Raw genomic sequence first — 22,066 nt, forward strand, 5'->3', positions numbered from 1 at the left:
TGGCTAAATAACAATGTGATCCTGGACCCATTTCTTTCTTTTTTTTTTTTTTTGGTTGCCTTGGGTCTTTGTTGCTGCGCGCAGGCATTCTCTAGTTGTGGCGAGCGGGGGCTACTCTTTGTTGTGGTGCACGGGCTTCTCGTTGCAGTGGCTTCTCTTGTTGCAGAGCACGGGCTCCAGGGCGCAGGCTCAGTAGTTGTGGCGCACGGGCTTAGTTGCTCCGCGGCATGTGGGATCTTCCCCGACCAGGGCTCAAACCCGTGTCCCTTGCATTGGCAGGCAGATTCTTAACCACTGCGCCACCAGGGAAGTCCCGTGGACCCGTTTCTTGACCTGCGCCTCAGTTTCTTCCATGGTAAAGGGGATAATATGCCCCGCCTTGTAGACCTGAGTAAGGTGACTAAAACATTGTGGAGACCCATGGCTAACTTGAATGTGTTTGGGGTAATCTCACTGCACATGGCGTGCACAGTTCATCTTCTTTTCTGTCATGATGAAGGCATCTCGATTTCTGTGCTGTCTCACAGCAAGTTGAACCTTGACTTATGTATGGGTTATGAATTCACATACTTTTGACAGAGGTATCCTATTTATCATCTAAAAAAACATGGAAAACAAAACCCCTTCTCTCTGCCCGGCACAGCCCTCACATTCCCAGTGCTGTCCTGAGGATCACAGATGTGACTGGGGGCAGTGATGGGGATGATAAAGATGGTTATTTTATATATTTTTACCCTAGGTGTATCCTGTTTGAATTATCTCCCTGTTGTTTTATATCATGATAATATACGTTAAAACTCTAGCTTCTGGCCCTGAATTAAAACTTGTGTATGTAGGGCTTGTTTCAAGGATTCCTCTTTTAAAAGGGGTGTCAGAACATTTGAACGTGCGTCAGAGGAATTGCATCTTTGGCTTTTATATTCACTGTCCTGATTTCCGTTTTGGTGTTTTTTCTAGTTTTTCCGTGGACCAAGATGACTGATGGAAACCTTTCCACCACTACAAATGGCGTAGCCTTGGTGGGCATTCTGGACGGTCGACCAGGAAACTGCGTTCAGAACCTGCAACCCCTGAATCTCAAGGCACCCAGATCCCTCTCGTTGCCTGAGTACGGGCCCAAGCTGAAACTTGGTGCGTTGGAAGATCGGCACAGCCTTCAATCGGTGGACTCAGGCATCCCTACCCTAGAGATTGGCAACCCGGAACCTGTCCCCTGCAGCGTGGTCCACGTGAAGAGGAAACAGTCCGAGTCGGAGATCATCCCTGAGCGAGCCTGCCAGAGCGCGTGCCCACTGCCTTCCTATGCGCCACCAGCTCCCACCAGTGCCGAGCGGGAACAGAGTGTGCGGAAGTCCTCCACGTTTCCCAGGACAGGCTATGACTCAGTGAAGCTCTACAGCCCCACCTCCAAAACCCTGAACCGCAGCGACAATGTCTCAGTCTGCAGCGTGTCCAGTCTCGGCACAGAGCTGTCAACCACGCTGTCCGTCAGCAATGAGGACATCTTGGACCTCGTGGTCACGAGCAGCTCCAGTGCCATCGTGACCCTGGAGAATGACGATGACCCACAGTTTACTGATGTCACCTTGAGCTCCATCAAGGAAACCCGTGACCTACGCCAGCAGGACTGTGTTGATGAAACTGAGGAGGGGAGGAAATTGAAAATATTGGGACCATTTAGTAACTTCTTTACAAGGTAATGTCGTCTTTATCTCTCTAGAAGAGCCAGCATATTCAGTTCAGACCAGTTGCGTTGTTGTTCTTGTCTGCAGTGTGTCCTGTGTTTCCTGCCCACAGAGCAGACACTGTCATACAGATAATTATGCCGTTTCCAGTAGCCCAGAGTCCTGTGGACTTGTGCGGAGGACTGGTGATTCTGCCGTTCGATTCCTCACTGCTGGCTGTCACTTCTGTGTCCCTGTCACTCGCACAGTCCCTTGTCACTTCCTGGCCTCTGACCTGCTGTGGCTGAGGCTGACCTGTAAGTGGCCACTGTTACCAAATCAGCAGCCTTTGTCAGCTTTATCCTCCGAAGGGCCCTTTATGCTGATAACTTGAGTTTCTTGGGCCAAGCAGAGGGTGCTGGCGAGGGTGATATCGGTCTTAGTAACTCCAGCCTCCGCTGGCACAACCCAGGGCTGGTATTTCTGGGTGCCCCTGGACGCGTGCCCTGTGCTCCTGCCTGGCTGTGCTCTTTTGTTCGTGTTCTGGCCCTGGGCCTGCTTCTGAGATGTGTGCTGTCACTGCACTGCAGCCACACACGTTCCCACCTGTGTTAGGACCAGGCCATCCACCCCACTCCCCGTGGTGCCCTGTCCCCAGGCGCCGAACCGGGATGCTGGCATCCCTGTGTCTCACCTTAAGCCCCCGTGCAGCCCTTCCTACAGCCTCTTTTTTGTGCCCTCGTGTTTCCGTTCAACAAGTGTTTTGTGTTTGCGTCCTGGGCTCTGCCCTTGACAGGCAATATGGGAGTAATTCGGTACTGACCTTGGGTGGGCTTGCAGGCTGGGGGTGGTGGAAGTGGACATATCAGTCAGTCACATAGGCAAACGTGAACTCCCAAACTGTGGAGTGCCGCAGGGAAGGGCCGAGGGCCCTGGAGACTGTGTGCAGAAGGGCTGTCTGCTCCCCAGCAGCTCTCTGGAGGGCCTGGGCCCAGGGCCTGGCAGGTAGGAACACCGCCATGGTCCACCTGGCTGCCCCTGTCTGTGCCTGTAGCGGAGCCCGTGTTGGACACTTGGCAGTACAGGTGTCCCTTCGAGGTGGTGGATGTGCTGGCTTGAATCAGCCAGGGCTTCTGCGGCTGTGGGCGTGCACGTCCACTTACGGCTGCCTTGGCTCACTCATCGTCTGACGGTGGGGTCGTCTTGGATGAGCCGAGACCAGTCCTGAGTGAGAAGCTCTCCGATGGCGGCTGTGGTTTTATGGGGCACCTCTTCTCTCTGATGCACCCGCAGACAGGTATTGTGCTACTCCCAGGAGAATTCCTGGCCCCAGAACTCAGTGACTTCACGGTTGCCTTCAGTGGGAGAAACCCAAGAACCGTGGGGGAGACCCACGATCCTCACTGAGGCCATAGCCCTAAAACAGTGCTGCTGCAGATCAGATCTGTGTGGCCGAGCTGTTCCCTTTGCTCAGATCGGTGTCTTCAACTTTGCCTGTTGATGAATACCGCCTGGGTGCCTGTTAAATACGGCTCTTTAGGCTCCATCCCAGAACTCCAGGATCAGAATCTCAGGGGAAGGGCTTTGGAGACAGGTTTTTAGAATCATCTGAGGTTCTTGGCAAATTTGGGAAACCTTGCTCGAAAATGGGGGTGGCTGGGAAACAGCATAGAGGAAAGAACTTAGCTTTGGAATTCAACAGATCTGCAGCCACATTCTAGCTGTGTGACCTTGAACAGGTTACTTCACCTCTCTGAGCTTTCTCATCTCTAAAGTAGCATTAGTAAATAGCCTAGCACACGATGCCGATGCCTATTGTGTTGTTGATTTATTGATACTGTGTTTGTAGTCTTACCTGCATTGTTCCCATCGTCATTTGCTTTCTGTCTCAGCTTCATCATCTATAAAATGGGTATGATGAGGCCTACTCCTGCGGTGGTCAGGGAGACGAAGTGGGCTCACACGTGTGGACCTTAGTACGGACCCAGACAGAGTGAAGTTGCAGCGTCAGTTGCTTGTTGGGATGGTCGTGACTGCGTCTTGCTTTGTCTGCTTGCCTTTGTCTTACTGTCTGTGTTGGAGCCTCATTTCCTTTGAAAGGAAACACCATCAATTACGGCAGATTGTTTCTTGAAAATCTTTTTCGGCTTTGTGCCACAGAAATCAAATGTCTCCTCTTTGTTTTATTTCTTAATTCTTATCTCCTTCCCCTTGTTTTGATGACTGTGACATTATTATTGTGAGCCATTATTAAGTACCTTTGGGAAGCAGGTGGCATATTAATGACAAATGAATCAAGATGTGTGATATCGTGGGCCAAGTGTAGTGAATTTTTTGTCCTGGAGTCTTAAGTGTTAGAGAAGAGTTTCAGTCCATAATTCCTTTGAGAGGAAAATGGGGGGTTCTGTGCAAAAATGTCTGGAACCCACTAAACATTTTACAGGTGAGTTTATAGGCAGGGCCTGGCACACAGCAGGTACTTCGAGGACGGTGGACCGTGTGAGTTCTTGTTGAGGGCAGGGCTGCGGCTGGAGCTGGTCCTTCGTGTTTCCCAGCCCAGGCTTCTGAGTCATCCAGGAGTCATCCTGTGTCTCCACTCTGTTCCCTCAACCCAGCGACTCCCTTGACCCTCGTGCCCGTCTGTTGTCCTTGTCCTCACCGAGTCCACTTCTGGGTTGTAGAAAGCAGTGTGGGCGGCATTGTGGAAGGCCGGTCTAGGAGAATGGGGCTCAGAGGAAGCAGTGGAGGTGGTCAGGGAACTTGGAGCCTGAGGGAGCAGACCTGTTGGTGAACCTGACTGCTTGATGAGGGTGGCCTGGATGAGTCAGGAGCAGAGGAGCGCCAGGAGGGCTGGCTGAGCCCGGCCACTGCCCCGCGGAAGCCCAGGCCCAGCTCCCATTTGTGCCTTTGGCCCCTCCTTCACATAGGCTGCGGTAAGCACCTCCTGTGGAGACTCCACCCTGAGTTTAGAGATAGTCCTGCCCGTAAGGAGCTCCCTCCAGTGGGGGAGATGGACGCACACTGCAGGGGTGGGGGGCACGAGTCTTGACATGGGGCTGTGTGTGTGTGTGTGTGTGTGTGTGTGCGTGCGTGCGTGCGCGTGCGTGTGCGCAGGCGCGTGCGTGATGGGGGTACCGAGGTCAGGAGCACTGGTTCAGGAGTTGGGCTGGCTGGGTTCCGTGTTAGCTGTCCTACTTAATAGCTGTGTGACCATGGGCAAGTTACTTCACCTCCCTGAGCCTTAAATGGGGCATAAAACTACTGTGCAAGGTTAGAGATCAAATAGGTGAAGCACCTAGCACACTTCCTGGCCCTCCGTAAGTAGTAGCTATCAGTGATTCTAACATAAATATTATCATTTCTAAAAAATATGTTTTCTAAAGCTTTCTCTAGTTCTTATCCCCATATTGTGCTTTACTTTGATCAATCCGGATTGAAAAAGATCAGGATTTCTCTACTTTGGCTCTGTTGACATTTGGGGAGGGGTGAATCTTTGTGGTGGGAGCTGTCCTGTGCATTGAAGGCTGTTTAGCAGCATCCCTGGCCTCTACCCACTAGATGCCAGTAGCATCTTTCCAATTGTGACAACCGAAAATATCCTCAGACAGTGCCGAATGTCCCTGCAGGGCAGGGGTGGGGAGATGGGCAAAATCGCCCAACTGTTGAGGACTGCTGAGCTAGCAGGTTGTAAATGTTGGTATTTAATTGCTTCTTTGAAGGAAATTTACTAATGTTGTATACATATGTATATTTTTTGTTAAAGTCTAGTTGATTTATAATATTATATTAGTTTCAGTGATTCAATATTTTTATAGATTTACTCCACTTAAAGTTATTATAGGGACTTCCCTGGTAGTCCAGTGGCTAAGACTCTGCACTCCCAATGCAGGGGGCCTGGGTTCGATCCCTAGTCAGGGAACTAGATCCCACATGCCGCGACCAAAGATCCGCGTGCCACAGCTAAAGGTCCCGCGTGCCTCAACGAAGATCCCATGTGCTGCGACGAAGACCCGGTGCAGCCAAATAAATAAATACTAAAAAAAAAAAAGTTAATATAAAATATTGGCTATCTTCCACTGATGTAATATATTTTAAGCAGGATCCTCAGCTTTTTTTTTTTTTTTTTTTTTTAATTGTGGTACACGGGCCTCTCACTGTTGTGACCTCTCCCATTGCGGAGCACAGGCTCCGGACATGCAGGCTCAGCGGCCATGGCTCACGGGCCCAGCCGCTCTGCGGCATGTGGAATCTTCCCGGACCGGGGCAGGAACCCGTGTGCCCTGTATCGGCAGGCGGACTCCCAACCACTGCGCCACCAGGGAAGCCCAGGATCCTCATCTTATATAGAAGAGAGGGACTGTGTTCAGGGCTCCTCTGAGCCCAGTGTAGTGTAAGAGCCTTTATCTAAAAAGCTGGACAGCAAATATGAGAGGAATTCAGTAACATGCTTGTTTTCCACAGGAGATAGGGCTGGGATTTCTGTGGAGCCCGGGGTTTAAGGCTACTCACCTGCTCCGGGCTGGAAGGTAGTAATTAGCTTTGACCACTTACACCTTCTTTTGTGCAGCCCTTTATTAAGCTCTCAGAAGAGATGACCTGAGTATCCTTTGCTGAGAAGCGATGCTTGAACTGCATCTGAAGGGTGAGAAGGAGCTCGCCAAGCGAAGACGTGGGGCAGAGGGAACAGCTTGTGGACGGCTGGGAGCTGTGGAGCCCCTGGGTGTGTTTAAAGGAGTGTAATGAAGCATTTTTCCGGTCCGCTTCCCGACCTGGCTGAGAGGTCCTTGTGGGCACAGTCTGTGTCTGGTTCGCCCTGGCACTGAGTTGTAATTCAAAGATAGAGACAGAGGAGTTGGTGGTTCAGAGCCGGAGCTGCTCAGACCCAGGTTTGAACCTCAGCTCTGCCATTTTTGACCTGTGTGACCTCGAGAAACTTCCTTAATAACCTCTGTAGTCCCCAGGGTGTACTGGGTGACAGGGGGTTAATTGTGCCTCTTGTGAAGAGTTGATGTGGAGGTTAAACCACATCCTCCAGGTGAAGCTCTGGGCAGAGCACATACCCAGCATGAGCAGGTTGGATTCCTGGCCCTGCTCTCTGCTTTTGTTGGGTTTCGCATAAGATTTCACTTTTTTACAAAGGGAGTGTGAAAAAACTTGAAACCACTGGCTTAAGAAAAATAAATCTTTAGATGGGCACTCTGACTCAGTGGGAAAGTGCTCAACTAAAATTTTAGTTCCTGTACTGATCTAGGCATTTGGGATTTGACCATTTGAAAAGCGACATGAGCAGTGGTAAGGAACGGATCTGCCCCCTGCTTTCTTTTTAGCGAGGTGAGTTAGCTTACCAACAGGGTGGACGCACTTCAGAGACACGTGACAGCCAGAGCCCTTGGCACAGGGAGGAGCCGACGATGTCCAGTGCCTGCCGGGTGCCATTCTCAGCATTTCTGAGGGGTCACCTTGTTTAATCTTCAACTGCCACACGAGGGAGTGCCGTGTGTTAGATTCGATGGGCTGGCTTGTTCATCCTTCTAGGGGCCTTTCCTGCACTGTGGAGCCAGAGAGTTAAAAATGTGTGTTTCCCAGAGATGCTTGCAGCCAGGGTACTAGGCATGAATTAGGTCCCGTTTGTGAAAGATTTGAGGCCGAAGTCAGGCGGAGACCATGTTTCTTCCCCTTTTGGCTGTTTTCTGCTGTTTAGTGATGTCATAGAGATGTGAGGCTTCCCTGCAGCATCCTCCCTGTGTCCCTTTCCCGAATGTGTAGAGGCAGCTGCGGTGCAGGAGGTGGCTGCGTTCTGCATCCCAGGGTTGAGAGGAGTTGTGGTGGCTTCCTGATCCTGTTGCATTCCATTCCAGTGGCAGTTCAGATGTGGCAGCTCCCCTGGTGCGTCAGTTCTGTGTTGTTCAGGGAGCCGTTCCTGGGGGCCCAGTTTAGAGGCGCCTACCTCAGCCCTTACAACGATTTTGAAATCATCTAATTCCTTGAGTTAAATCCCTTTCTGCTTAAAATTCCTAGAGTGGGTTCTGTATGCTGCACTGAAAGCTGATGGATGCAGGTAAGTACCGTAATAATTCTCATTTATAGGTGAGGAAACTGAGGCAAGAGGTGGTTAAGTAGCTAGCAAGGGATGCAAAGATGATAGGGGGTTTGGGACTCTGAACTTAGGTTTCTTTTCTGGAAAACAGAAATAAGTTCATGCTTCAAAGGATTAAATGGGGAGGAAATAAATGTACATGGATGGGAAGCACCCAGCACATGGCAGGCATATTAATGTCTAATTTATTTATTTGTTTATTTTTTTTTTGCCTGACTGTAGTTTTCTACTGCTTTGACCATTTTAGAATTAGCATCAGTGAATTGAGGTATAACATTGTAACTGTGAATTTTCTGTAAAATGTGCTTGCCAATATTCTTGGTGACTTTGACCTGGCATTAGTGATATACAGAAAACACCTGCTGTATATCTGAGCTGCTGGGGTGTGTGTATGTGTACACACATGCACCGCTGTGATACCTGGACGGAACGCTGGTTGGTGTTCTCTTGATCTACCTGTTTGCTGGCGTGTGGTCTTGGGTAAGCCATCCACTCAGCCTCTCTGGGGCTTAGTGTCCTTGTCTGCAAAATGAGCTGAGGGTGTCCTCCTCTGAGTTGTGAAAATGAAAGGAGGGACCTGATCAAGGTGTCGAACTCAAGCGCCAGGCAAGAAGATACGAAGATGGGCAGACACAGCTGGAGGCGGCTGTGCAAATCCCTATACTGTGCCGTGTGATGAGGGTTTGGAAAGAGATACGAGCACAGCAGCAAATGCCCTGGGGAGGTCCAGAAAGAAATACAGGGCTGACACGCCAGCAGGCCTTCGAAAGTGTCTTCCGTGTACACAAGGTTGAGACAGTGTTTCTTTGTCAACGTCACAGGAGCAGGGAAAAGCCCAGCATTTCTGGGAAAGACCCATAGCAGGAGGTGCTCAGGATGGAGAGCAGAGGTGGGAGAGGAGATGGAAAGGTGGGCAGGAGCTCATATTCGGCGGGGCCTTTAGGACCCACATTCAGGCTCAAAGCACTCAGAGCACGTTAAGAGCCACACACAGTAAGATGCAGGTCTGCCCAGGAGCTGGTGACTGCCTTGACAAGAGAGGGTTGAACCTGGTTATGGGAGGGGCTCCCCTTGGGGGAGGGAGTAGCTGCCCTGTTCTGAGCACACACCAGGCACTTCACTCTCCCTCAGGCGTTTGTTTCACAGCCCTTCGAGTAGGGATTGTGACCTTTCACTTGTCCAACTCCGAAGTCCCTGCTCTTTCTACAGAAGACACCGCCCTGCCCCTTGAGGGGGGACTTGGGCAGGGAGGGCAGGAGGAGAGGAGGTGGAGACTCTGCAGGCCAGAGGAGTGGAGGAGCAGAGACTAAGCCGGGTGGATGGCGGGGGGCAGGGCTGTGGCACTTCCTCAGGGCTGGGGTCAGCTCCGAGGCTTGCTGGCTCGCGGGCGGGGGTGTGGGGGGCTGCGGCAGAGCAGGGTCAGTGCCAGTGCCAGGCGCCGCCTTGGCCTTGAGCGCGGAGGAGCAGGGGGGCTCTAGCAGGCAAGGACCCTGCTAGGGTGGTTCCGACGTCCCTAACGAAAGGTCTGTGAGGCGTCTCCGTTTTCCGAGTGTTGCCCTTTCTGTGTGCCTTGTTTTCACAGGCACACGTTGACCCTGGGGCTTCTGACCCTGTTTTGAAACCCGCACCCCAGGGTTTTCAGCGCCTCCGATGTGAATTCTTGTACCAGATGGATTTTCAGTAGCTCAGCCCCCTTGATTACGGAATGCCTGCACTTCTTTTCTGACCCCTGTTTGCCCAGCTCAGTTCTCACCAACTGGTGTTTAGGCACCTGGGAGGTCATCGGTGACCTTGACTAGAGATGTTTCTCTCACTCCAGGTGAGGGTCAGTTTGAGGTTGTCCTTTGAGTTCGGAGAAGATGCAGCAGATAGCGGCCCTCTGCCGACATGTGATGGGAACCCCAGGAGGCCGGCCGTCTGTGCTGGACACTTGGGGGAGGTTGGGTGCCGCCGCAGGCACTGTTGGAGAGCCCTTCTGTCGGCGATACAGCTGTGCTCAGAAGGAACAGCTGGGTTTGTTGAGGGTGCGTTGCCTCCCTGTGCTTTGCTAGGCTTTGTTTGTTTTCTTCTGGCAGCAAGTCGCAGCCATAGTAATTTATTTATTGAGTGCCTGCAGTGTACCAAGCCTTGAGCTAGGTCCTTAAGTATGTTTCTCATCATACGTTCTTTCCAGAAATATTTACTGAGCAGCCACCATATGCCAAGGCACTGTTCTAGGTGCTTGGGATTGATCTGTGGGCCAAAGAAAGACCTTTGTCCTCGGAGAGCTTACATTCTAGTGGGGGGAGGCAGATAATAATCACCATTAATATATAAGTGAAGCAGGCAGTGATGAGTGCTGGGAGGAAAATGAGAGAGTAGAGGTGGTAAGAGGCGCAGGGGGACTGGAGAAGGCAGGTCAGGGTTTCCCACCGAAGCAGCGCCCATCGGGTGAATGAAGAGGAGAGGTTTAAGCAAAGGCTTGAAGCAGGTAAGGAAGTTCACAGAGCAGATGCCTGGGGAGGAGCGCCTCAGGCCGGTGAGCGAAGAGGCCGAGCAGTGAGGAGGGGGCTGAGGTCAGTGGGACCAGGCCCCGTGCGGGCCTGGAGGCTGCTGTAGGTGGTGACGGAGGAGTCTGGACCTGGGGAGCTGGATCTGAGCAGGGATGCGAGTTTGGAGTTGTTGGCACTGTAGGGGGTTTGGGACAAGGTGAGGTCACCAAGAGGAACGAGCACGGAGCGCTGAGAGGCCTGCGGAGAGGAGGAACCCCGCAGGAGGCGCAGACCAGACGGGGCGTCAGGGGTGGGGTGTGATCGGCTGGGCCGAGGGTGCTCGAGGGTCAGGGGAGATGAGGACAGACAAGTGACTTTAGCTAAGGGACCTTGGCCAGAGCTGTTCTAGTGGAGCCGTGCAGGGCCAAGCATAACTGGAGCAAAGTTAAGGGAATGGGAGGAGGGAAGCTGGAAGCAGCGAGCACGGACAGTTCTTTTGGTGGGTTAGCGGCATCGGGGGCAAAGACGGGGTGATAGCTGGAGGAAGAAGTGGTGTGAGCTTGCTTCTTTTTTAAGATTGGAGGAATCCTTTTGTTTTTGTTTTTGTTACTGTTTTTGTTTACTGTGAAGTAAAAGAGTAGAAGTTGAACATATCAGAGAGAGTAGAGAATTCTGGAGCCTTGTCCGTGAGTTGCCTCCGCCGGGGTGGGATCTAGGGCTCAGACAGAGAAATTGGCTTCATCTCCGCCGGGTGGCATCATCTGGATAGACAGGCGGCGGAGCAGAGTGTGTGGGCACAGATGCTGGAGGCCAGACGTGGCCACAGGAGACTGGAAGCCCTCTCTTTTTCAGTGCATAGAGACTATATTGTTTTGAATGCTGCTTCATTGTTTTGTGTGTGTGTGTGTGTGTGTGAATATAGATTTTAATCAACATATTTGCTTTTTAAAAGGTAGACTTTTATTTTTTAGAGCAGTTTTAGGTGCACTGCAGCATGAAGCAGAGTTCCCATATACCTCCTCCCCCGGGACCTGCGCAGACCCCCACTGTCAGCATCCCTGCCAGAGTGGTACCTTTGTTGCAGTCAATGAGCCTGCATTGATACTGGGTTGGCGAAAAAGCTCGTTCTGGTTTTTCCATAACATTTTATGGAAAAACCCGAATAAACTTTTTGGCCAACCCGATAGATACATCGTTATCACCCAAAGTCCATAGTTTACGTGAGGGTTCACCGGTACGCGGGCCTCTCACTGTTGTGGCCTCTCCCGTTGCGGAGCACAGGCTCCGGAGGCGCAGGCTCAGCGGCCATGGCTCACGGGCCCAGCCGCTCCGCGGCATATGGGATCTTCCCGGACTGGGGCACGAACCCGTGTCCCCTGCATCGGCAGGCGGACTCTCAACCACTGCGCCACCAGGGAAGCCCCGAGGGTTCACTCTTGGTGGTGTACGTTCTGTGGGTTTGGACCAATGTGTCATGACATATATCCACCATTATAGGATCAGACAGAGTAGCTGCACAGCCCTAAAAATCTGTTTGCTCTGTCTCGTCATCCCTCCCTCTCCACTAACCCCCGGTGCCTGCTTTTTTTACTGCCTCCATAGTTTTATCTTTTCCATCATCAGGATCATACAGTACGCAGCTTTTTCAGATTGGCTTCTTTCACTTGGTGATATGCGTTTAAGGTTCCTCCATGGCTTTCAGTGCCTTGCTGGCTCATCTCATTTTAGTGCCTAGTGACAGTCACTGTCTGGATGGACCACGGTTTATTTATCCCTTCACCTACTGAAGGACATACTGGTTGCTTCCAAGTTTTGGCAATTCCCAGTAAAGCTGCTGTAAGCATGCGTGTGGGGGGTTTTGTGTGGAAGTAAGTTTTCAGCTCCTTTGGGTGAATACCAAGGAAGCCTGATTGCTGGATGGAATGGTAAGGGTACGTTTAGTTTTGGAAGAGACTGCCACACTGCCTTCCGACGTGGCTGCACCATTCTGCGTTCCCACCAGCAGTGAGCGAGAGTTACTGTTGCTCCACGTTCTCGCCAGCATTTGCTGTTGTCAGTGGAATTCTCTTTCTGTTGCATCATTTTCTCGGTGAAGTAGGAAGCAAGATCCTCAGCTGACAGCGAGGGTGGCGATGGAGGAGCAGGGAAGAGGTGTGAACACCATCCAGGTGGCTGGGAGAGTAAAGGGCAGGGCAGCGTGACTGCGGGGGCGTCAGGGGTCTGGCCCGTGGCTGGAGACCAGGCAGCTGTGCCTCTTCTCCCGTGGGTTCCCTGCACGGGTACGCACGTGGGGCAGGGGCGTAGTATCGTTGAGTGGGTCCAGTGAAGTGAGAGGCAGGCAGGGGAGCCGAGGGTATGTGTAAGAGTGTGACCTGGCCTTGGAGCCGAGCCAGGGGTAGGGGGTGTCTGGGGGGTGAGGGTCGGTGAAAGGTGGAAGGCTCAGCAGAGACTCCGGTGGGTGGGGAAATCAGAGGAGCCAGTTGGAAAGACGCAAGGCTCGAGGTTGGTGGGGTGTCTTCACCTCGTGAGCAAACGGGCTTAGGGTCACATGGCTAGTTGGCAGTGGGGCTTGGAGGGGCTCAGCCCGCCTCCTCCGCAGCCCCAGTCTGTCTGCTCTGCTCTGGGCCGCCACACCGTTAGAGCTCTGTCTGATGACTGGTCAGGGAAGGCTGAAGAAAGGCAGCAAAGTGCCTTTGTCCCACTCCTGTCGCGTGCTGGGGAGGGAGAGGGAGGCAGCGCTTCTGTCCCAGGGTTATGATCGGCACTGCTCTGGTGGGCTGGCCATGGGTATAAGAAGACCCCCATTTGTGAACAGCACCCCATCCTCAGGGAGACGTTGGTGTGGGGTGCGGGGTCCCGTGTTTGGGGCCGGGGGAGAACCGTGGGAAATAGCACTGAATGGGCCGTGTGGCTCCCCCTTCCCCGGGGCTCACTGCAGGCCCCACTGCTAAGGAGCTGCATGGGACAATGGTGCCCTGCTCTGCGGCTTTGTGCCCTGGAGTGGCCGCCCAGGCCAGGATAGCAAGAGGGGAAAGAAATGCCACAAAGAAAGGTCTGCGAGGAACGTGACCGTTGTCGGGCTGGACGCGAGGTATCCCTCTGTCTTCTTCAGTCCTTGGTCTGCAGGGGACTCCACCCTCCCTCCCGCTGGCTGCCTGCGCCTTTGTGTTGATGTTCCTCTGGCCCCCCTGTCCAGGCCCAGGCCTGCTCACTCAGGGACGCCTTCTCCATGCTCCTCTGAGGATCTGTACCCTGAAGCATGCCTGTAGATGCTTAGCCAGTGTCAGCAGGGGCCGGTCCAGCCTCCACGTGGGGACCAGCCTCACGGGCCTTCTGTGTGCCCCGAGGAGCCCGTGTTCACACAAGAGGGGGGCTCACGGAAGATATTGGGGGCCGGGGAGCTTGTGTGCGTCATCGCAGCTGCCCGGTGCTGGGGCTTTGGCTGCCCTCCGCCTGGTGGGCCCCATCTCCTGGCCGTTCCAGGTCCGTGGGTGCCCCCCTTCGCCCCGCAATAGCACTTCCCAGAATGTCTGTCGGGGCTGGAGCCCACTCGAGGGCAGCATGGGGACTGCACAAGTAAAGGCCTGGACGTGCAGTGACACACTAGCGGCTACCCTTTCCCGGGGTGGGGTGGGGCGTGGGCTCAGCTGGAGTGACGTGTGGGAAGGGGCAGTGGGAACCTGATTGAAGCCCTCCGAGACGTCGGGTGGTGGCCTCTTCCTCAGAGCTCTGCCGCCTACCCCCTCCGCACCTGTGGCAAGTCGCTTTGCAGGTGCTGCGTTCCCACGTGTGAAATGCAGAGTTGGGCCAGGCGGTTGATCCAGCGGGAGGAGCCGTCTTGAATCAGCGTCTCACCTGCGTGCAGCCCCTGCTTTCCTCCCACAGGCTTGCCGACCCCTCCTGGAGTAGGTTCCCTTTCTGCCCCTCACTGCTGCGCACACTTTAAACGAGAAGAATCTACCGAAGGTTCCCGGGGAAGGGTGGAGGGCTCGCAGCTCGTGCTGTTGCTATGGCAGCTGCCATGTCATCCAATGGGTTCCCCCCCTCCCCCGGCCTGGGAGCCCGAGGGACTACATCTCACTCATCCCAAGCTGGCATCTAGTTAGAACTCAGTAGATGCTTGTCTGATAGTTGAATTCAGATGTCGTTCATTTCCTCAGTGAATAGCCACCCAGGACCTGGTGCTGGGGATGCAGCAGCCGACAACCCCTCCCCCAGTAAAAGTACCAAGTGGCACTTACAGTCTACTGTGGCCACAGGGTTGCAGGAGATGCTCCATGTCAGGCTTTAACTGCTGGGGAGAGATCAAAAGCACCGTTTTGGGAGAGGGATGAGGGATGGTGTAGGGTCGGGCTGCGGGAGGTTCCGTTTTAAATAGGGAGGTCAGGGAGGGCATCACTGAGCAGGTGACATCTGAGCAGAGATCCGAGTGAGATGAACAAGAGTGTTCTGGTTGAAGGACACGGCAGGTACAGAGGTGCTGAGGTTGGTGGGGACTTGCCTTGTTTCTCTGATGTGTGTGTCTTACGGGCTCCACTGGCCTGTACCCATCTCCCTGAGAAGCAAACCAGTGGGTCCATGTCCCTGGTTCCCCGGCAGCTTGTGCATGCTTCAGCAGAGGCACCCTGCTTCGTTGTTTGGGTCCTTACGTTGGGACACAGTTGGTGCTTCTGCTGGAGTCCAGACCTGAGCTGTCCAGCATGTTAGCCACTGGCCACACGTAGCTGTTTGAATTTAAATGGGAACTTTGGTTCCTCAGTAACGCTGGCCACATTCCAGGCTCAGTAGCCACACGTGGCCAGGGTCTGTCCCATGAGACAGCTCAGATTTATACATTCCTGTCATTGTGGGATGTTCTGTTGTCCAGCGCTGGTCTAGATCGTCCAGATGACAATCTGTGACTTGATTTTTCACCTTTGTTTTCATGTGTAAAAGCAGCACATGGTGGTTGTGAAACAAGCGAATCAGTAACGAAGTGTATGAAGCCAAGGGAAGCCTGTAGAAAGAACCATCCACGGGACCCCTAGAGAGAGGGAGGAAACAGACAGGGTGGCCTGCTTCCTCCTCTGGAACAGAGGGGTGGGGGGCGAGAGCCGCTTGCAGGGTGTTGAGGATCTGCCCAGAGGCCCTGTTGGACGCTGCCTGTGAGCTCTAGTGCAGGTTTCAATATCCCCAGATACTTGAGAGTGGACAGGGGGAGGACTTCCCTGCTGGTCCAGTGGTAAAGAATCCGCCTTCCAATGCGGGGGACGCGGGTTTGATCTCTGGTCGGGTGCCATGTGCCGCGGGGCAGTTAAGCCCGCGTGCCGCAAACTACAGAGCCCATGCGCTCTGGAGCCCGTGTGCCACAACTAGCGAGGGGCCTGTGCGCCGCAACAAAAGATCCTGCATGCTGCAACTAAGACCCGATGCCGCCAAAAAACTAAAGAAAATAAGTAAATAAATAAGTATTAAAAAAAAAAAAAGAGCAGATGGGGAGGAGCCTACCCCCTCAGAGGTATGTCCTGAAGGTGTCTGTTGTGCCTCCAGTGAACTCAGTGGGGATTCAGAGCGTGCAGTTGTAGAGCCAAAGATGTTCTGCCCTTCTGGCTGGGTGGCGGGCAGGTTGCTTCATTTTCCTGAACCTTGGTTCCCTTATCTCTGAAGTGGCGATAAGGAGGCAATGCATATAATAAAGCACTTGGCACGGTGGCACCACTGCACCCTCTCTAGAATTTATTAGGGGTCTCTTCCCTGCTTCTTGGTTGAGTGAATGAATGAATGCTAGTAAGTAAGTGCCAGTGTGCCCAGGAGATGAGCAGCAGGAAAGGGAAAACAGAGACAATGGATCCAGTCAGCCCTGAAGGGTGAACACAATGGATTTCTTTCACGTTACTGATGGACTTGATTAAAATCAGGCCACTGGTTGGTTTTGTGTGGTCTCGCCAGTTCTCTGTTAGGTGTGGAACTTAAGGGAACAGGAAGATATTCTGGGAGATCCCAGCTGGGTTTGATGATCTGTTTCCTTCGCGTTTGTGGGTTAGGAAACTTGTCGGTATCTGAGGAAAGAAACCTTTTAAGTTCAGCCACTTATTGTTGGGTGCTGACATTGAAATGCCGGTTGGCCCCAGGGGGGAAGGGCAGGGGCTTCTCGCTGCAGAGTGCCGGAGTCGGTAAATTCAGGAGCGGCCTGAACAGAACCAAGAGAGAATGTCCTCAGCCTGCGCATATGTGTCCTATTCAGTAGCCAGACCATGTATGTTTCTGGTAAACCTCACAGGCTGCGCTGATTTCTCTGCCGCGTTTCTGCCCTGGCTTCTGGAAGGTGTTCACGTCCTTAGAAGTTTCACAGCCATAAGCAGGGTAGTTTGGGGGAGTGGGGGTGAGGAGAATGTATTTGTTCTTTGCAAGGTTCATCTGGCTTCCTGAGTTTATGCAACAGTGTGCTGGCGCTATCGGGAAATCATACACTGCGTCTTTGTGGAAGTTTGACGTTATGGTCAGCCTGGGAGGGGTGATTCACTGTGAAATGCAGGACACTTTGGCGGGGGGTATAGGAGTTTGTGGGATTGTGAGAAACCCACAGGCAAAACGCATTCCTGCAAAGCAGTTCTTCAGCCATCAGCTACTTTCTACTCATACATTAACTTCCCTTTGCCCAGGTGGGTGTAAAATCTGTTCTACGTAAAAAATGTGAGTGGAGTGGTACAACAATGAAAACTGCCTTATTCTGTTTTCTACCTCGAGTAGTGCCTATTCTAAAATGATTATGTATTTGTTCGTAGAACACTGGGTACTTGATATAGCTAACATTAAACTCATCTGAGCCTTCTGCGTTTTTCGTGGTACACATCCTACTGGATTGCCACATCAAATCAGCTAGTTCCTGTTTATGTGAGGGGAACTGGGTGTGTAACCGAGAGTTGTTTCAATTCCAGTTTTGCTGATTCTTTGTTGTGAATAGTTGTGGTTTGTCTCAGGATTCCTGTAAGGCTCTGTACATGGAACAATGATGAGTCAGGCAGACTTGCCTAATAGCCGTTTTGGGCCCCACAAGCGTCCAGTTTTCCTGTTAATTCTCCTTTGCTTGCAGCCAGAGGCCTTTTAGAATCCAGGCTCTGTGTACGGTGTTACAGGGAATAGTAAATGTTTGTAGGGGTTTGAAAATTAGGGTTTGGAATTAAGTCCTGATTTCCTTTAGGTTTCAGATTTGGGTGGTTAAATACATTTCCCACCAGGAGGGGAGGCCCAGGGGAAAAGGTCAGGAGGGCATGGGCTCTGCCTCCCGGTCCACGTCCTGCAGAGGTGTGTTGACTGAAAAAAGATGCGCAACCTAAAAGTTGAGAATTATGTTTCACTTGGTGGCTTTACTGAGGACTACAGCCCAGGAAGGCAGCCTCTCAGATAGCTCTGAGGGACTGTTCCAAAGAGATAAGCAAGGAGCCAAGATATATAGGAGTTTTTTGCTGGGGAAAAAAGCAAAACTTGCAGCGAGGCACAAAAGATTATTGCTAAATCACCAAAAATAACCCCAGATATCTCAAGTTAATGATTTTAGAGCTTTTCTGTGTATGGGAAGATACAAGTGTCTGTGCTGATTGAAATGATTCCTTCGATATGCATTTAACCATCTAGGGCCAGTATCCTGTTTTTCTCCATCCTGAAGCCCCTCAGGGCGCACCAGAGGGTTGGCCGTAGTGGCTTGATGGCTTGATGGTCGGCAACGTTCCTTGTTTACTGCAATGGCAGGCAGCATTTTTTTGTCCACAGGTGGAAGGGAGCCCAGTATGAAGAGGAAGAAGGGGCAGGAGGCCAGTCACATGAGGAAAAATATTTCCTGATGCACCCTCACGCTAGCACCTGACGGTTCATTTACTCTAAGTCTTTACCCTGGAATGAACAGGTTTCATTCTTTCTAGAAGTTCCCTTGACAGCAGTTGTTTTTAAAGTAGAAGAAATTGAGTGGTGGTCAAAGTTTGTGAGGAGAACACACAGTATGTATTGATATTTACTTAGATGAGTGCCAGCTGCTGTAACAAACTTGAAATATCATGGCGCAGACACAGTGGAAGTTTGTTTCCACACTCTGCCCTGTTCTTTCCGTCTGTGGCTCTGTCGATTGCAACCTGCGGACTCTGGGCTCCTTTGCATCAAGCCAAAGAGGGGAAAGAGCCTGAAGGCGCTGGCCGTGGGAGGTTTTCTGGGCTATAGGCACACTTGACGTGGTACACATCACTCCACTCACAGTTTATTGTCTGGAGCTGTCCCGTGGCCACACCTACCTGTAAAGAAGGCTGGGAAATGGGACCAGTTCCTGGGGTAATGAGAAAATGGGTTTGGTGAAGAGCTAGGAGCCTCGCCGGCCATTTTTCGGATCATTTTTCTTTTCTTTTTTTTTTTTTCCGGTACGCGGCCTCTCACTTTTGTGGCCTCTCCCGTTGCGGAGCACAGGCTCCGGACGCGCAGGCTCAGTGGCCATGGCTCACAGGCCCAGCCGCTCCGCAGCATGTGGGATCTTCCCGGACCGGGGCACGAACCCGTGTCCCCCGCATCGGCAGGCAGACTCTCAACCACTGCGCCACCAGGGAAGCCCTGGGGTCATTTTTTTTGATTCCCCTTCTTCATGAGAATTAGATGCCTGGAGTCCATGAATTGAATGATGTGTCATTCTCTTGCTTACATGGTAGTTCTCACCACCTGCAACATAAACTCCAAACTACTTGACTGTAAGGGGCATTCTGGATCCAGCCGCTGCCCACCTCTCAGGCCCCTAGCTCCGCCCTGTGCTACAGCCACAGACCCAACAAAATGTTACTCAGCGTTCTCTGGGCGCTTCCCTGGCGGTACAGTGGGTAAGACTCCACGCTCCCAACGCAGGGGGCGTGGGTTCGAGCCCTGCTCAGGGAACCAAGATCCCGCATGCCATGCAGCGCAGCCAAAGAAAAAAAAAAAGGGAGTTCTCTGAACCAACCTTGTCTTACCCCTGCACCTTTGCCCGCTCTGCTCCCTCTGCCTGGCAAACTCCTGTTGTCCTTTAGGGTTCCGCTTAAGTGACACCCCCTCTGGGATGCCTTCTCTGGTCACCCTACCCCCTTCCAGAGCCCTCAGACAGCACCCACAACCTCTGCAGGCCCCCCTTTTGCGACAGCAGCCACAGCCTCTTCACGAGCTTCTTGAAGGCAGGGGCTGCGTCTTATTCATTCTCTTTACCTAGCCAGTGCAGGTGCTGAGTGGATGTTCAGTAAATAACCTTAAGGGATGGAGGGGCAGACTGTAAGTCTAAAACAGTAATAAAGAGATCTGGAGTACTTAACTTTTAAAATCTAAATATTTTCCTTTTCGGCTATATTACTGTTCTAGAATTTGGGAGAAGACCCTCCCCCCCCCAACAGTTTGGTCTCCCTTGTCAGGTCACCCATCAAAGTAGGTTTCAGACTGCACATTTGGCATCCACACCTGGGGTGTCTGCGAAACTGGCATGTTCTTCTCAGAGGTTTTTGTTTTTTGTTTTTGACAATAAACCTTTTTTACCTATGTTCTCTTAAAGCTTCTCTTTGTTTAAAAATACGCAGGAAGGGGCTTCCCTGGTGGCGCAGTGGTTGAGAGTCCGCCTGCCGATGCAGGGGACATGGGTTCATGCCCCAGACCAGGAAGATCCCACATGCCGCGGAGCGGCTGGGCCTGTGAGCCATGGCCGCTGAGCCTGCGCGTCCGGAGCCTGTGCTCCGCAACGGCAGAGGCCACAACAGTGAGAGGCCCGCGTACCGCAAAAAACAAAAAACCAAAAAACAAAAGCGTAGGAAAATTTTGTGCTTTTTATGTTCATCATTCTGTTTTTGTCCTTTCCACTTTTACACCTACTACTAATTTTCCTTTTTACTGTTATCCCCTTACAGACTTTCTATGAATTTTAAACATAAAAATGGGTTTTGTTTCTACAGCTTGGCATCCTGCTTTTTTACTCATAGAAAACATTTTCTCACGTGATTAAAAATTAATCGTTCATACAGTTATTACTATCTTTATGGTATTCCGCCCAGTGAATCATTTACTTATCCAACAATAAGGAAATAGTTCTTGTTCCTGCTTTTTGATGATAAAATTACCTGTGTGCACCTCAGTGTGCATTGGGTGCATTTCAGGTGATTCCCTGGGACAGACTCCCAGAGTGCTTCTTGCTTCCTGACCGCGGTCCTGACCCCAGTCAGCTCTGATCTGCCTTCTCCTGAGGTGATGACGGCAAACCTCTGGGAGTCCTCTGTCCTTGGTGCAAGTTTACTGCAGTGAAAGTCCAGCCTCTGTTTTATGAATGAGGAAACTCTCAACGAGAGCTGATGGACTGTTAGAATTGCTCGTAGCTCTGGCTTCAGGTTCCTGTAAATTGAAGTTTAGGAGGATTTGTCCTTCCAGGTCATACGGTCTACAGATGCAGAGATGCCTTTGGTTTCCTCCTCTGCTTCTCCTGGACCCTTGCTCTGGCTCATGGGACTGAATGCTCTGAGCCCAGCATTGCTGGTTCACACTGCCCTGCCTTTACCTGAGATTCTCTCTTCCCCTCCGCTCTGTGTCCCCTTGGCCGATTTCTGCACAGCCTTACAGCCCAGCATAGCTGATACCTCTTCTGTGAAGCCTTCCCAGCGTGGCCAGGGCAGAGGCAGCCTCCTCCTGGCTTGCTGCTCTCTGTTCCTGCAGCCTCACTTAGTCTGGTTTTGTTCTGTGTCTTGCTCTTACTGTGAGCCTCTCAGGGACAGGGCCTGGGTCTTTGTCATCCCTGATGCCCAACTGTTCTTGATTGGCCCTGGAACTAAGCGTTTTCCACTTGAGAAAAGATAGGGATCTGCTGGGTTCCAGAAAATCCAGGGGACATGGCCTGGATATGCTGCAGTGGAGGGAGAGGGCACACCAGGTGAACTCCAGAGCTACCTGACCAGGTAGCCTGGTCAGTGGAAACAGAGGAGACTGGAAGATACTAGAAAAGTTTACATTGTAAGGCAGGTGTTCCCAGTTTGGTTTTACTTTAGTGAGTAGAATTGTTGGAATCGTTTAAAGCAAAATCTAAAAGTAATTCACTCTTCATGGAAACTGCTGGAAAGGAGTTAATCTTAAATTTGTATGTGTAGATTAAAGCATCAATTAAAGAAACGAGATAGAATGGGAAGGGAACATTTATTAGCTAAGGAGCAAAGTTCTCAGCCTTTGCAGCACGATAGAATTGTTCGGGAAACTTAAAAAACAAACAAAAAGTGTCCAGGCCCTGCCCTCAGAGATCAGTTTTAATTGGTTTGGGGTGAGAGCTGGGCATAGGATTTTTGCAAAAGCTCCCTAGGTGATTCTAGTTTGCAGCCAGGATTGAGAACCACCAGGGGAAAATACTGGTGGCTTAAGTCCAAATCCAAGCCTTTCGGTTTACTGCGTGACCTTAGGCAAGGTTATGTCTCTGAATTTCCTCGTCTTGAAAGTCACATGTAAGCCTGTCGGGAATGGGGACCTGTGTCTCTGGTCGTCATCGATTGTATTCCCTGAACTTGTCACAGCTTCGGACATGATTGGTGCTCAGTGTGTACTTGTTGAATGAAAAGAATAACATGTATGACGCGGGTCAAGATGAAATGAGATGAGATGCTTGGCCCTGTGTAATGAATGAATGCTTTCAGTGTTACTGATAAGCACACTTAACAGTCATAAACCAGGTAACTGAGTGGTGGTGCCTCTGCTCCGCTGAGAAAACTGAGAGGTTCATTTCTTACCCAGAGTCAGGCAACTTGTTGTGAAGCTGGGATCTGAGGCCACATCTGCTTGACGCGGAGTCCTGTGTTTGCTTTTTCCGCCGCAGGGCAGATCTTATTCGTTATGTT

General features: G+C 51.7%; 1 protein-coding gene across 1 annotated transcript in view; it reads left to right on the forward strand.

The window, feature by feature from the left end:
• The first annotated feature begins 974 nt into the window (after positions 1-974).
• The window catches only part of TBC1D14 (TBC1 domain family member 14), a 90,118-nt gene continuing 69,026 nt past the window's right edge, over positions 975-22,066 (forward strand). Inside the window, exon 1 of the mRNA XM_065877430.1 lies at positions 975-1,696. Within this exon, the coding sequence (XP_065733502.1) occupies positions 975-1,696 (722 nt within the window). The remainder of the gene's footprint in view (positions 1,697-22,066) is intronic.

Source organism: Phocoena phocoena, chromosome 5 (genome assembly GCF_963924675.1).
Source record: "Phocoena phocoena chromosome 5, mPhoPho1.1, whole genome shotgun sequence".
Classification (NCBI taxonomy): Eukaryota; Metazoa; Chordata; class Mammalia; order Artiodactyla; family Phocoenidae; genus Phocoena; species Phocoena phocoena.